The 16163-nt window shown below is 40.8% G+C and overlaps 1 protein-coding gene across 1 annotated transcript in view; it reads right to left on the bottom strand.

Moving 5' to 3' along the window:
- Positions 1-16163, bottom strand: part of Ryr2 (ryanodine receptor 2) — a 387717-nt gene that overhangs the window by 345251 nt on the left and 26303 nt on the right. The window contains exon 3 of the mRNA XM_038334286.1: positions 10472-10576. Within this exon, the coding sequence (XP_038190214.1) occupies positions 10472-10576 (105 nt within the window). The remainder of the gene's footprint in view (positions 1-10471; positions 10577-16163) is intronic.

Genomic DNA, 16163 nt, shown 5'->3' on the forward strand with positions numbered 1-16163 from the left:
TTATGTGTATGTGGGGGGCATGTATGAGTTTATGTGCACCACATACGTGCAGGTGCCTGTATCAGATCCCCTTTGTGTGCTGCAACACAAGTGCTGGGAACTAAACCTAGATCCTCTGCAAGAGCAGCCACAGCTCTTACCCACTGAGCCATCTCTCCAGCCCCCGTAGCACAGATATTTTAAATGCCAAGTTTCTGAAACTGTTCGGCATACCTCAGTGTACTTCTTTTGTGCTGGAATTCTGGTTCCACATCTCTAACTACCTTGGAAATTTCCACTGTATCTGAAACATATTCCTTATATAACTTAATACCTCTTATTAGAGTTAATGAATTCTAAATTAGTCATTTTTAAATGTTCCTAGCTTTAAGGCTTTTAAAATTTTCATCCCAAGAGTTACAATACTGGTCAACTGCTCTTTGGAAACAAAATTACTTATTTTTTATTCCTCTCCAAATGTTCATGCACTGCCTGACTCAAATGAGAAAACATGTAAAACAAACATTGCCTGGGTTTTTAAGTTTCTTTCCCCCGCAAACTTGCTATGGATTATATGTGGTCTCCATGATACCTAATATCTATTAAGGGACCAAACTGCCAATCAACACAGAACTAAAAGAAATTCGCATAGTTAACATAGTTGTACTGGAACTTTAGTACCTAACATGTGAGTTTGTCCTCCGACAGGGAAGATGCTAATTTTTACTGTGAATCTGTGTGAAAGGCACAAGAGCAGGCTTTCTGGTGTGATTTCCTTAACTACTGGACACAAGTCACCAAGGACACTTCAGTTCTCCTTATACATTCATCTTTTAAAAAACTCTCCTCTCTCTCTCTCTCTCTCTCTCTCTCTCTCTCTCTCTCTCTCTGTGTGTGTGTGTGTGTGTGTGTGTGTGTGTGTGTGTATGTGTGTGTGTGTGTGGGGTCTGTGCTTATGGGTTCAGATGCCCAGCAAGGTCAAAGGCAGAGTCATATCTCCTGAGCTATGAACTACAAGGTATAGATGCTGGGAACCATACTGGGGTCCTCTGGAAGACTAGGGCCACACTCGTAAGGGCTAAGACATCTCCCCACATACTTTTTTCTTGTATTAGTACATATTTTCTTGTTTAAAAATGTATTTACTTTTATGTGTATGGATATTTTGTCTGCATGTATGTGTGGCTGACACCCACATACACCAGAAGGGGAGGGGATGTATCCCCAGGAACTGGAGTTATAGATAATCGCTAAATCACCATGTGGGTGATAAGAACCAAACCTAGATTCTCCACAAGATCAACTAGTGCTCTTAACTGCTGAGCCATCTCTAGCCCCCTAATACATATTTTCAAATATCAGAATAGAGATTCCTTAGACCTCAGACTGAGGTCTCTGAGGTGTTTCCAGGAACAGGTCAAGAAATTTCAAAATGGGAAATGCAAAGCAATAAATGAGGACACATGGACACAGCGTTCTTATAAGAGAGATTTTAAGTACTAAGCCATATCTGCCTGGGAGAATAGTGGCAATGGTGTGTATTTTTAAACCGCATGAGACTGCAAAACTCTCTCTACTGTCATTTTGAGGGAAAAAAATTTACCATAAATTTAATTAAGCAAATGAGGCCACAAAAGCAAGTCCAGTAATTTGCTGAATTATATAATTAGCCCAACTTTTCTCTTTATACTGCTTTGTATTAAATGACCCACATGTTTCCATTCTGTCAGATCTGTCAGTCATGACTCCAGTCACCTCAGGAATCCCAGACCCTCACATGTGACCTAATTCAGCAAAAAGTCCTCCAAATTTTTATTCGGCAACTTTCTTCTTTTTTTTCCCTCTCTAGCAGCTACACCAGGCCATAGAAAATTAAGGTCTCCTCAATTATTCCTTGTATAGAGGCAGGATCATGACTTTATTGTCACTTAAATGATTCCTGAATTTGTCCAAATTTAGGAAAATATGCACCACAAAGCTCAAAATTACCAACGCTTTCTCTCACAAAGCAGAAAGAATGGCAACGTGGTTCTTGCATAAGCTGTCATGTTAGCAAATTCAAATGATGGGTCCCTAAGTTAATAACAGGCAGCTGGCTGCTCGGTGGGCAGTTCATCAGAATTACTAAGCACAATTAAATGCCATGAGGAATCTCATTTGAGACAATAAAAAAAACAAGAACATGAACAACGTGTGGAGGGAAAAATGCAAACACTTAGGACAGACCTCACTGAATGGTGATACATTTCTATATTGTAAAATCGTTGTCAACCAGAGGGACAATAGTAGCCATACTTGTATGGTACAAGGCTTAACTTTGAGCCTCAAGCCTGGAACTATGTACAAACTTGTGATGTGTTTCAAAAGAATTGATAACCAACACAAGGAAGATAATCATCTGCCATGGATAATGGTGGGTCTATTACTTCACCATTAGGAGAAAAATCCTAGATACTAATCTTAAAGAAACTCTAGGTCCACAATGAATATCCCTAGACTTCACACACACACACAAAAAAAACATTCTTAAACTCCAGCTCTATATACAGTAAAGAAATGGTATGCAGAGGTGAATAATTTTCCCTACTGTTCATTTGCTGGGAAATAGGTACATGTGAAAAATACTTTTATATTGTAAACACACAAAAAATCTAAGAAAAATGTTCAAATTGAATGATTCTAATCAAATCCAATAATCTATACATTCAGGATTCATAATCTAAAACAGTCTATAACTCTGCCACTGTAATTAAATTACACACTGATTAAATTGACCTCCTTATTGAGTTTGATGCTGGAGTCTGTGAACCATGTCAGTCAAATGCAGACTCATGTAGCCTTTGCTCCTGAATAGAAAGGAAAAAGAAATATCTACAAGCAAAGGATGCACAAGCCTAGACTTCCACTGTCTATACATGACAGCAACGGAGGTGAGCTTCAGCAAATGTGTGCAGCTGGAGGCCCAGACTTCCACAGTCCCTTTAGAAAATTATAATCCCATTTATTTAAAATTAAAATTTCATTTCTGTGTATGAAGGAAAGAAATGTGTTCATATACACGGCCTTTAGATAAAACAGTGAATGATACATCCATTAGGAAAATTTCAAAGCTATCGGTATCCTGGGCTCTTCCCTGAAGTGGTCGTCTTTAGCTTTACTTAAGAGGGATGCTCCAGAAACCAGATAGATGTAAACAGAACACAGCCTCTCAAGAGGGTGTATAAGAGAACAGCAATTTCTCATACAAAGAGGTAGTGACATCATACTGCCCACGACACAAAGCATGGATCCTCTAAGCATTTCAAATGTGAGGGAAGACTGGAGTGGGACACTGAGTATTAGGAGCTTCCCCTGTGCATTCTGAAGCACAAATAAAAACACTGGATGGCAGTGATGGCCATTGTTATCGTCAGCTTGACCAGATCTGGAATCTCCTAGGAAACAAGTCCCCAAGGTCCACTGTAAAGGGTTGTGTAGATCAGCATTTGGCCATGAATGAGGTAGGATAGTTATCTTGACTAGGTTAAATTGAGGTGGTACCCATTGTGGGTATTACCATCCGATGGCTAAAGTCATGGACTGAATAAGAGAGTGAGCTAAACACTAGGATTCATCATTCTTTGCTTCCTGATTGTGGATATAATATGACCACCCACCAGTCTCTATACTTTCTCCGCCATAATGGACTATACTGCAGACTGAGTCACAATAGACCCTTCCTCCCTTAGGATGATTTTTTTGGCGGGAGGGGGGTCTGGTGTCTTTACATGATAGTGAGAAATTGAACTGCCATGGCTGTTAACACCTACCTCTACTCCAGCTCACTGGGACTCATAAAATGTGTGAATCCTAGCAATGTGAGCTGATAAGCAATGGTCTAAAGCCACCACAATTCAGTAGTGGTCATTGTTTTAAGAGAGAGGAAACAACAGCTAAAATCTGTGAATGTTTGCTCTGTTGAGTGGAGTGATGGGAATGATTCAGATGTTTTTATATTTAGTCCACAGTTTCTAGTTGCTTTCTCCTGGGGTGGAGAGTATATAGACAAAGCTATTCAGTGCTAGATCAACAGAGAGATCATAAAAATGACATGCACACACCCAGAGTGCCGCCCTGTGATGGGTTTGTCCTATGTCTGTCACAGTATTTGTCTCATGGCTCCATGAAGGAAATGCTATTGTTTTGTCTCACTTTATAAATAAGGAGGGTACAGGGTGGAGAGACTGCTCAATGGCCTCCCTACCTCATCAGAGTCTGGACTCTGGGGGTATGCTGTTTAATCTCAGCACTGTAAGATGCAGCATCAGACTCCCTAAAATTCACCTTTTGTTCTTGTACAGGTACAAGACCATTTTGCTGCAATTACTTGTCTGAAATTACAAGCCTCAAGGCTCAATACATGTACTCATAAAAACTCATTTATGGTGCTTTGATGTTTGAAAAATGTAGTTTTAAAAACTTATGTACCGGTGAATTTAGCTAGTAGCCTTTTGGTGCACTTTGGAGTGTTCTCAGAGTACACAACTCAAAGAGAAGGAAATTTATGAGAACACAGACTAGAATGCTAATATTTCACATTCTACAACTCTCATTTTCACAAAAAAAAAAAACACAGAGCCAACTTACATTGCTAGTTCTGCCAACAAGTCACTGGGGCATCCCTGTCTCTTCCATTAGAAGACGAAGTATGATTTGGAAGCAAGCCGTATTCCTATAGTTTCATATCAAATAACAAACTATTTTAGAAAATGGAACCATTCAGGGCTCTTTAAGAAAACCCCGGGAAGCAGGGTGGTGGCTCTCACCTGCAATCCGAGCACCTAGGGATCTGAGGCAGGAAGATCTCTGTGAGAACCTGTTACATGAAATGAGATTTCTTTTTCCCAGAAAATAAAGGCTTCTGATGAAAATATTATATATTTGCATCCTGGAAGTTTTGTTTTCTACCTCAATTCTGAAGAATGGCCCAATAAGATGAAATCGTTTCTGGGAACAAATTTGAAACAGACTCATATAAATAGTTTTCATATTACCTCTAACTGTGTGGAGGATGAGTTTAAAAATTAAGAGAAAATTCAGAGTAATAATAAACCCTACATACTTCACATAGTCCTCACAGGAGCACTGTCATTGTTTCTGAAACCCGGAAATCATAGGCCTATTGGTGGCAAAACTCACATTAGTTATCATTAGAGCCATAGAGACTTTATGAGACATAACTTATTTCACAAATATTTAAAGTGCTGGCACTAAATAAATGAATGATTGAAATTCAATTCACTCATTTTCAACTTGATATTATATCTTCATACTATTTTATCACATCCTAGGTTCGATTTCTTTTTAAAGCATCACCCACAATCTACAGTAAGCCCCTAAATTCCACAGTGCAACACACATCTCCTGAATTAAAATGAGTAAGTGTCACAAACAACTAGCATACATCCCTATCCAAAAACAGGCAGTATAGGCAAGCTTGGTGAATCTTTCAGGACTAAGCTAACAGTTACTTTTGTTAGTGTCTAATTTTAATTTTTGTTGAGAACTTCATACATGAATACTAAATCTGCCTCACTCCCTCAGCTCCTATGATGTCCCTCTCTCTCCCAACTCATGACCTCTTCTTTAATTATTACTGTTACATGCATATGTATATACAACCTACTTAATCCATTTATCATTGTTGGTAATGTATCCAGGGCTGATCACTTGGTGTTAGACAACCCATGTGGGAGCAAGTCCCCAGAGAAAATCAATTATCCCATTATCAACAGTCCCATTGATCACCTGGAATTCTTCATCTAGTGGTGGGACCTTACTGACTGTCCCCTGCCCAGCTGGTCATGTCAACTGGTGCTGTCATCGTGTTTGTTTTGTTAAACCATATGGTTAAGATTTCATGGGTGCAATTTCCCTGGCATGTCTTAGAAACACGATCCAGCAGCAGATATCCAGAGCCTCCAGCCCTTCTGTCTATCCCCTACAACTAAGGCTCAGGGCAAACATATAGTACCTTTAGTAGTCTAAACAGCAGTCAAATAATCATGATCCAACATCAAAGGGGAAAAGGCTAGCAGTCTCCCAGAAGCTACTAAACCAAAAGACAGAAATGAAAGGCAATGAGAAATGTTCTTTTTTCAAACACTCGCTCCTAAGTAGGACACACAGGTTGTTTATTGTACTCACAGCATTAAACTAAAGAGAAGCCTTCCCTATAAACAATCAGTCCTTTAGAAAGACCCTTCAGTAAGTCTCTTGAACACACTCTTCCCATTACCCTGCATCATTTTTTCTCTTGGCAGGTGGGCCCGTGGAAGCAGAACAGTTAAGATTCAATTATGTATTTAAAAATAAAACCATATATAAAGAGAATGGTACGTCAAATATTATTGGTACATTTATTAAGATACTAAAACTAACAGCAAGAGCAAAAGTTAGACAAAATGTTAGACTTTTTGAAACTAGAACAGCAAGTGCTGTCACTGACTGTGTTTCAACACAATTGTGTTATTATTAAGCCGCTTAACTCTGTGAGGCAGACCTACTCAGGATATCAGCGCAGGAAGAGGATGTGGGATTACCCAAGATTCTAGAAAGGAAAACCAAAGAAAAGGTAGGCAGAAATAATGAGTTCTGGGACAGCCAGGTGAATTATCCCTGCATGAGAATTAAGGGTATAAATAGCTACCTGTGTGGAGACAGGATATCACATTGTAGTCCAAGCTTTCTTGAAATTCACTAAGTAGCTGCAGACTAGGCTCACACTCATGGCAATCCTTATTCTCATGTCTCCTCAGTCTCCTGAATGCTAGGGTTATATGTGTGAGTCACCATACCTGGCTTAAAAAGCACTTTGAAGAGGGTGCTAACTCTTACATATCCAACATCATTTGGTAATTATTCAAACTTGGTGATGAAGACCTCCATTCCCTCTGAAAAGAGGACAGAGCTGAGACATGGCAGTGACCTTACTCTCAATCCTCTCCTCTAAATGCTATGCTAGAGAAACACCCACAACTAGCCCCGAGGAAGAAGCAACCCATACTTGTGGGTGCAGAGGCAGACAAAAACTAAGATCCACAGGAAATTCAGGCTTGACAGAAGGAGGAGAAGGAAAGAAAAGTGTGTAAACTGGACCAAAGATGCAGAAGACACAGTGCAGCAGGTGCATCCTCCTGCGGCCTCACTGGGGTCTCTGTCCTCAGCATCTTCAGGCATCTGCTCCTGACCCTTTACCGTCACGATGCTCTGAATAACAAACACTAAATGAAATTCAATGAAATGCTACGTGGAGCTCAGATCTCTATGATGGAGGAGTGTCTATGTGTTACTTTTATTTATTAATAAAAAAAACTGCCTTGGCCCAAGAGAACAGAAAATTACGTAGGCGGAGTAGACAGAACAGAATGCTTCAGAACTTGGATCTAAGGATATCATGCTTTGAAAAAGAGTTTCTTCTTTTGTTTTCACAGAGGATGACACCCTTTGGATTGCTTCTATCCCAATATGGTATGATAGACCACGCCCTCCTGAAAGGTTGCTGTGAACACCCTCAAAAAATTACTTCACTCAACTGCCGTCTGAGATGAACCTGGCACACAGGTTACACCATGAAAGATCTGATTAACAGCGCCCCTATTCACCAGGAAGCAGTTTGGAGAGAAAAAACTGCGCCCATATTCCCAAATATTGTTTATAAATGTTCTTTTACATTTAAAGGGGGATATGATATAGAGATGAATAATTTGCATTGGTATGGATTTTAAGGTCAATTTTGTTATATGTATATGTATTTCTGCTCTTAATTAAGGTATTGTGATTGTGTAGTTGATTTAAGAATGTAATGTATAATTAGAAAATATAGGTTGTTAATGGATAATCAATAATAGTCAAGCTTGTAGTCATGTTAGTTAGATTTTCTAGATGTGCATAGATATATTTCAGATAGGCATTCTTCATATCTTTCAAAGACTGCAGAATATGACATTTAATGTTTTAATAACTTAGGGTTTTTCATGACAATGAGACATGTCTGCTCTTGGAAGCACCAGCTACTTCAAGAGAAAGATGGGCATTGAAGAGGATCCTTATGGAGTTTGATAGCCATTTGGACAAGAAACTGCTCTTGCCTGGACTGTTGCATAAACTAGACACAAAGAACCCACAGAGAGAGGACTGATAAACTTGCCTAAAGGTGAGATGGTCTTTCGGGGTTCCTGATTCGTGAAAGAGTCTGCGAGACGTTCTGCAGGACACAGCAGAAAGTGACTGAACTGTCTTTGGAATTTCCTGCTTCATGGAAATGTCTGCTGGACACTATGGGCCTGAAGGCCAAAGATGGATGCCCCAACGGTACAGAGTTACTTTGGGTGACTGTCCAGGCAGCAAGTTGTCTCTGTCATTTCTAGAGTTTGAAAGTTACATATATCTTGTTTACTTACGTAGTATTATATCCTTCTGGAGTCTGTGATGGAGTTGAAGAATAAATAGATAGTTATAGCTTTTCTTAGTATGATAAAAGATAAAATAGATCTAAATATTGTAACTATAATTCTTGCTTGATAACTGTTTTGTTACATGTAATTTTACTATGTTAAAGTTAAAGCCTTTCTTTTTTGTTTAAACAGAAAAAGGGGAAATGATGGAGGAGTGTCTATGTGTTACTTTCATTTATTAATAAAAAAAACTGCTTTGGCCCTTTAAGAGGACAGAAAATTAGGTAGGCAGAGTAGACAGAACAGAATGCTGGGTAGCAGACAGTGGGGAGACGCTTCAGGCAGTCTCCATAGTGAGTGGCCATGCTTCTCCTCTCCGACATGGATGCAGGTTAAGATCTCTCCTGGTAAGCGATCCACCTTGTGGTGCTACATGGATTACTAAATATGGGTTAATCCAGATGTGAGTAAGAGGCTGAAACTAATGGGCCCAGCAGTGTTTTAAAAGAATACAGTTTCCGTGTAATTATTTTGGGTAAAGCTAGCCGGATGGCGGGACACAGCCCCGCCGCTCCTTCTACATCTCTACGTCCATTTTATTACGCTGTGGATGAGATGATCCAGAACGCTTTAGGTTTAGAGAGGTTTATGTAACAGAGAAAGATGATAGCCACGCCCGCTGAGTCCAAGAGACTCGGCTCCTACACGGCCAGCAGCACACGCCAGTAGCACAGCTTATCCAAGCTGAGGACAAATACACCCCAATGGGCAACACAGCTGTTAAAAGGGAGACTAGCTATCTCTCTGTTGGTGGGCAGTCGCCATCCAAAAGGGCTTCCTAACCTAGACCTCCCTAAGGTTCACAGCATCCCAACATGCATGTTCTACAGGATGGTGGTTCTCAACCTTCCTAATGCTGGGACCTTTTATGTTGTTCTAACCCTCAACCATAAAATTAGTGCTACTTTATAATAATAATTTTACTATTGTTGTGAATCATAACATAAATATTTGTGTTTTTCTATGGTCTTAGGTGACCCCATGAAACAGTTGTTTCAACCCTTCCCAAGGGGTCGTGACCAGGTTGAGAACCACTGCTATGAGAGCTTCCTCCGGTGTTCCCATCCTAGTTAATGTTCATGGCAACCCTGTAGGGTTTTGTAAAATACTGATCCAATTCCTCACATGGATGTTTACATTATCCATGGTAGAAATGTTCTAGTGACAATATCTTTTAATTTCTTTATTTATCCAAACTGAAAAAGAGTCTTTGCAATAACAACAAATAGTGAATAATAGCAAATGAAAGTCCAGTAGAGTTACTGGAAAGAAATAGTTTATTAGACTCTGAAGCACCATGGTAACTGGGAGGGCGTGGGGTGGCCATTCATTCTATTGACTATCTATAAACTTTAATGAACTGATTAAGAGCAGGTAATATCCCCCCCCCCCCAAAAAAAAAAACCAGCAACCCTTTGTTTCCTGGAAAAATAATTAAAATAACCCAATAGACTTTCAAAGAAAAATATCTCTATTAGGAGACAGAAGAGGAATTTTAATTTTCAGAAGATAGTCTGCTGTTTGCAAAATTATAATTTGCTGAAACTGTACTGCTGTAATTTTGTTATTTAATACAGAATGGTGCCATGAAATTGTATTCATCACAAAGATGCTTAGGACATGTCACACGGAGAGGACATTTGAAGATACAGAGATCAGTGGCAAACAACCAGGCACAAAGCTAGCAGTCAAATGGTAACATGGGAACATATAAGGAGACACAAACACCCACAAAACACACATAAGCGTGAAGTGAATTGAGGTTGAATTATTTCTATCTGTGTTTTTAAGACATTTATCTAGACTTGCTAGATAAAAGTGGAAAATCAAACATAAAGCTGCCACATGTAGAAGCCACTGGCTTAGGAAAAAATATTTTTCAACACCCAGGCAGGCAAACATTCTCACACACACACACACACACACACACACACACACACACACACACACAGCTAAATTCAGTAAAAGAGCAGAAGTCTACAGAAGTGAGTACTTACCCCTTCTGACTTCTCCATCGTGTTGGCCAGCATCTCCTGCAGGGCACGCACTGACAGAGACTGCTCCAGCACAAAGGTGCAGATGGACAGGTCCGGGGGCACATTCTACATGGAGAGAGGAAGAACCATCAGGGTGACATCCTCTTCAAGCATGTAGCCAGCTGAACTTGTGAAGCTCCTTTTTCCTTACCACCTGCCACCTCTCACCACCGTCTTCCCATGTAGGGTGCACTGTGCTTTCGGTTCATAGTTAATGTCTTATAAGTCTGTGAATGCATGCAGGTATATGCTTGTGTGTGTGCTGGTGCAGGAATGTGTATGTGCACGTGTGTGCAGAGCTCATAGGTCAACAGAGTACTAGTCATCAGATGCTGTCCACTTTTTAAAAATTAATTTGAAATAAAATCACTCTATTCTGATCAACTCACATATAAAAAACACGGTGCAGCTGATTTAAGTCACCTAACCCGGTCCCAAACCCCATATGCCCAGTGACCTTCCATACTGCTCAAGTGGCCATTAAGAAGCTCCACTCAGGGTTCATACTCTCACTATCCAGTTTTTATTTTTTTACCCTTTTAATGGTTCTTGTTATTTTAATACAGAGAGTTGAATTCACTTATCCACCATGTAAAAAGAAAAAAGTTGAGCCGGGCGGCGGTGGCGCACGCCTTTAATCCCAGCACTCGGGAGGCAGAGGCAGGCGGATCTCTGTGAGTTCGAGACCAGCCTGGTCTACAAGAGCTAGTTCCAGGACAGGCTCCAAAGCTACAGAGAAACCCTGTCTCGAAAAACCAAAAAAAAAAAGAAAAAAAAAGAAAAAAAAAGAAAAAAGTTTGAGGAAGTTAAAAGTTAAAAAAAAAAAAGTCAGCTTTCAACTCTTCCAAGACTTGGTTATTATTTTCACCTTACATTTTTATTTTATGGCTTGCTCACACCTATGTGTGTACATCATGTGTGTGCCTAGTGTCCTCAGAGGTCAGAAAAGGACATCTGATGCACTGGAACTGGAGTTAAGGATGGTTGTGAGCTGTCATATGGGCACTGGGAACCAAGTCCAAGTCCTCTTCACGAACAGCAAGTGTTCTTAACCGCTGAGCTGTCTCTTCAGTCCCCCACCCCCACACACCTTTTCTTTACTGAGACGGGGTTTCTCTTTAACCTGCGGCTCTCCAAGTAGTCTAAGCTGGCTGAATGTCAGCCCCACAGACCCTCCTGTCTCTGCCTCCCCAGCCCTGGAATGACAAGTATGCACAACTATTCTGGCTCATTTTAACACAGGTTCAAGAGGACAGAACTCAGGTCCTCTGCAGAGCAAACACTTCAACAGATGAAAGACACCTTCCCAGCCCCCACTTTAGGAGATGACAGCTACCCCCATCCCCACTTCAGCAGATGACAACTACCTCCCTACCGCGCCCCATCTAACACACTTTGAGCTGACTGAGAATAGTATCTGTCCTTCACAGAGCATCTACTCAGATGCGTGACACTTGGAACTTTGACTATACAGTGTCTGTCACATGGCCAGAGTCTCTACAACTGTGATTTTGACAAGACAAAAGAGAAGCTAAGCTGCTTTTCCAAAGCCACAGAATTACAAAATGTTTAAAGCTGGCTTTAGAATCTGGGTTTCTCCAGGTCTCAAAGATTCATTTCTAGCCTACCAAGTAGCCTGACGATTACAAAAATATTAAAAAGACAGAGAAAAATAACACTTGCTTCGAATTAATACTGGAGTTAAGCAAACACAAAAATGAATCAATATAAAACATTCATTGACACAGTCTTTTTCTTCTATATAGGATAAACATTTATATTCCTGTAGTTGGATTCCTTTTTTTTTTTTTTTTTTTTTTTTTTTTTGCCTCCAACTTGGGACATGGGAATTTAGCTCCTGTCTGCATAAAAGCATGTGCTGCATTTCCCATTTATTTTTACTTACATGTATGTAACTTCATCTGTTTCCAGAAAGCTAAACAAATGCGAAGAGGGATGGAGAGAGCTTTAATGTGGGCAGTGAGTTCGTCTCATTTTGGTTTTCTGTTAGGAATCCTGGGTTCCCGTCAAGGAAGGCAAAGGAGTTCATTTAACTTTTATACCTCCTTTCAGGGTGCTTCAAGCGACCTTCAGGGCAACATGGAAGAAACTCAAAAATGTGTTTTAAAAATGGATTCTGTTTTCAATCTTGATAGCTTGACAGCAAAGAGAAAAGAAGGGACCCGGATTTCAATTCTGATCGGTAGCCAGCCAAAAGCCATATGGGATAATGTTTGGGCTTCCTATCTGTGGATGTAGAGCACTCCTACTCCAAAGAATCCCCGAGACTCAAGTTTTTTAAACTCTGTCTTCTAAGCTGAAAAGAAATGCCAATAAAATATAATTTTATCGCTCCAATTTAAGAAAAGCCCACATTCACATGAAAGCTCAGAATCTCAGAGGTGCAAATTAAGAGAGAGAAGCTGCTGGCTGGCCAAGACATAGGAAGATACCCAGAACACACTTTAAGATGGAGCAGATGGCCTGTGGCTGAGGCAGGCTCGTCACGGCTCGGCCACCCATCTGCTGAGCAGCTTCTGGCAAAGTACCACGACCACTGATGGGCAGCCCCTCCCTGCATCAGATGGATGTCAAAGCAGCACAATAGTGATGCTGCTGCTGATGCTGATGTACCAACTGGACACAAGGATCGTGCAAGGTTTCACTCACCAGCTGGCAAAAACCATTGTTCTGACGCTTCTATGTTCTCTCAGTGACAATATAACGCTGGTCTCATGACCAGTGACCTTTCCTACACACTGTGGGAGGGAAACATGAGCCAGAATACACAAAAATCCCAGTACCCGTTTTCTCTTCTTCATGGTTTCAAAACCTCGGTCGCAATACCCTATCAAGGTGCCAGCCTGGAAATACTACTTCAAGGATTTTGCTTTTTACTTTTCCATGGATATTCATCCTTCCAAGTCTTTCTTGAGTTTATTTTTAAATTGTGAGGGTAGGTGTATATGTTAATGTGTGTGCATGTGTGTGTGTGTGTGTGTGTGTGTGTGTGTGTGTGTCTAGATACATGGAACCAGAGGCTGATATCCATTGAATTTCTTTCTCTATCACTTTTCACATTATTTTTTTGAGACAGGATCTCTCTTAAACCCAGAGCTCACAGATTACTAGACTGCTGGACACTGAGCTTTGGTGATCCTCTGTCTCAGACCCTCACACGGGTATTATATACACACGTCACAGTACCTGGTTTTTAACACAGAGGCTGGGCGTCTGAACTCAAGCCTTCACGCCTGCACAGCAAATACTCAGGCCACCAAGCCCTTTTGATCCATCCTTTCCCACCTCCACCCCTCTCTGCCCCAGAAGTTAATATGAGCGCCTTGGCAAAGCGAACATTGCTCCTGTGTCAATGGATTCTGCATGTCACCTCTTTGAAAGACACGGGTAAATGTTTGCTAATTAATAAAGCTGGTAAACCTGGGTATCCCCAGGCATTGAGATTGTTCAGAAAAGCGGGAGGCATTGAACTTGGCTTTCTGGACCACAACAGGGTCCAGGTAGGAGAGAGGCATTAGCAGGTTCATATGAAGGATGATTAGCAGGACATTATTACCTCAAAGGCCACAGCTGTGCCAATTTAGCTCTTAATTATGAAAATCCCTGGTGAATCAGTCGAGGTTCAAAGGGTTCCCACTCCTGAATATCCATCTTTTGCAACACAACACCCAAGGACTTCACGGTGCTGCAAAACCATATTTGAATCCATAGTACAGCATCTTTCAAATCTAATAGTACATGGAAAGAGCAAGCTACTTTCTAAAACTATTTTCTTTAAATAGCAAAGACCAACTGTGCCCATGAGAAACTGGAAGTATGCTTGAGTGAGTTTCTCAAAGTCCTTCCCACATGCCTCTCTCTAATATCAACACAGTGATACTCTAGCATGTCAACTCTCTTCATAGGCATCTTGAGTGGGAGTCTTCACTGACTAGCATCCATGAACTTGTGAAGGGCAACACACACACACACACACACACACACACACACACACACACACGAAACCCTAGAAGATGCTGCTCCTGCTACAAAGGAGCCTTAAGGTAATGCCCAGGGGATGAGGATGAGACTCAGTTGGGAAAGTCCTTGTCTAGCATGCACAAAGTCCTGGGTTCAATACGAAGCAAAAACCAAGTGTGGTCATACAATCCTATAATCTCAGTACTGGGGTAGTGGAGGCAGAAGACTGGAAATTACTTAATGAGTTCAAGGTCAGTCTGGGTTATGTGAGATGAGACCCTGTCCTATAAAACAAAGAAGAGTAATCCATCAGGTCTCTTAATATTACAAAGTATCATATGGGAATACCCAGGCATCCCATATAGCCCCTTGTTTCTAACACTGGCAAGGCCAATCCACTACAAGCAAGTTGATTTCTCCCCTATTAAGTATGAAGCAGTGCTGATTTTGTACTTATGTGTATACCTGTGTGAGCATATGTTATGAGTTGCCCTTAGAAGCCAGAGGCAGCACCAGATCCCCTGGAACTGGAGTTATGGGCAGTGATGGCCCACTCCACCTGCATACTGGAAACCAAAGTCATCTCTTCTACAATAGTAGTATGTTCTATTAACCACTAAGCCATCTCTCCATCCCCACACGATTGTTTACAATCTCAAATAGGAGGGCTATATACCAACCATTTAGACTCTAGTGATGATTCACAAGTTTACGCATTTAAAACCCATAATTTCCAGTCATTTACATGAATATTAGAATATGCATATGAGAAAGGACTCAAGATGAAGAACTCTATTATTAAAAAGTTATAGGGCTGGTTAGATGGCTCAGCAGGTAAAGGTTCTTCCTGCCAAGCCCACTGATTTGAGTTCTATCAATCTGACCCACACTGTAGAAGGAGAGAAATAATCACCAAAGCTGCTCTCTGACTACCATGCCCTTGCCATGGGTCACATGCACACATATGTATACATGTGCATAAAAAAATAAATGGGTAAAAATTAAAAGTTTAAAGTTATCATTATAGAACTGAAATCTCAGAATTTAGAATAGTTATGAGTACATAACTGGAAAGGACACAATAATAATGAAAATGTTAGGTCCGTGGCTGTTGTTTAAACAGCTTAATTGACCACAAGGCCGTTTCACACGCTGCTCCAAGGCTAGGTTGTTAATGACCACATATGTAGCAAGCATCTGGCCTTGTCATAGTAATATAGAGATAAGAAAGGGAAATATCACACAGGGCACAGAAGGTGTTGAGCATTAGGATCCGAGAGACCTCAGCTCTGCCTGCTAAACATCAGAACAACCCATGAATCATGAAGAAGCTTGATGGTAACTCCTGAGAAAATCATGGACTTGTAATGAGATCTCATGGGAATTTCGTGAAAAGGAGACGCAGACAGAACCATTCATAGGGACACTGCCTCAACTTGGGATCTGAAACCAGAGCCATTTTAGAAGCTCATGACCTGGGATCAGCCCTCTGAGAAAGAACAAACAGGAGTAAGAGTGTCAGCTGGTTCGTCATGCTGTAGAGTTATCTGGATACCCAAGAGAGTTACCGTTGCTGTAAAAGGGGCAATAATTTCTGGGTGAAGAATCTTCATGGGAGAGGTGCAGAGTGGAATTACATTGCAAACAAGGTCAAGCAGACAGGGCAGCTTGG

Source organism: Arvicola amphibius, chromosome 6, assembly GCF_903992535.2.
Source record: "Arvicola amphibius chromosome 6, mArvAmp1.2, whole genome shotgun sequence".
Taxonomy (NCBI): domain Eukaryota; kingdom Metazoa; phylum Chordata; class Mammalia; order Rodentia; family Cricetidae; genus Arvicola; species Arvicola amphibius.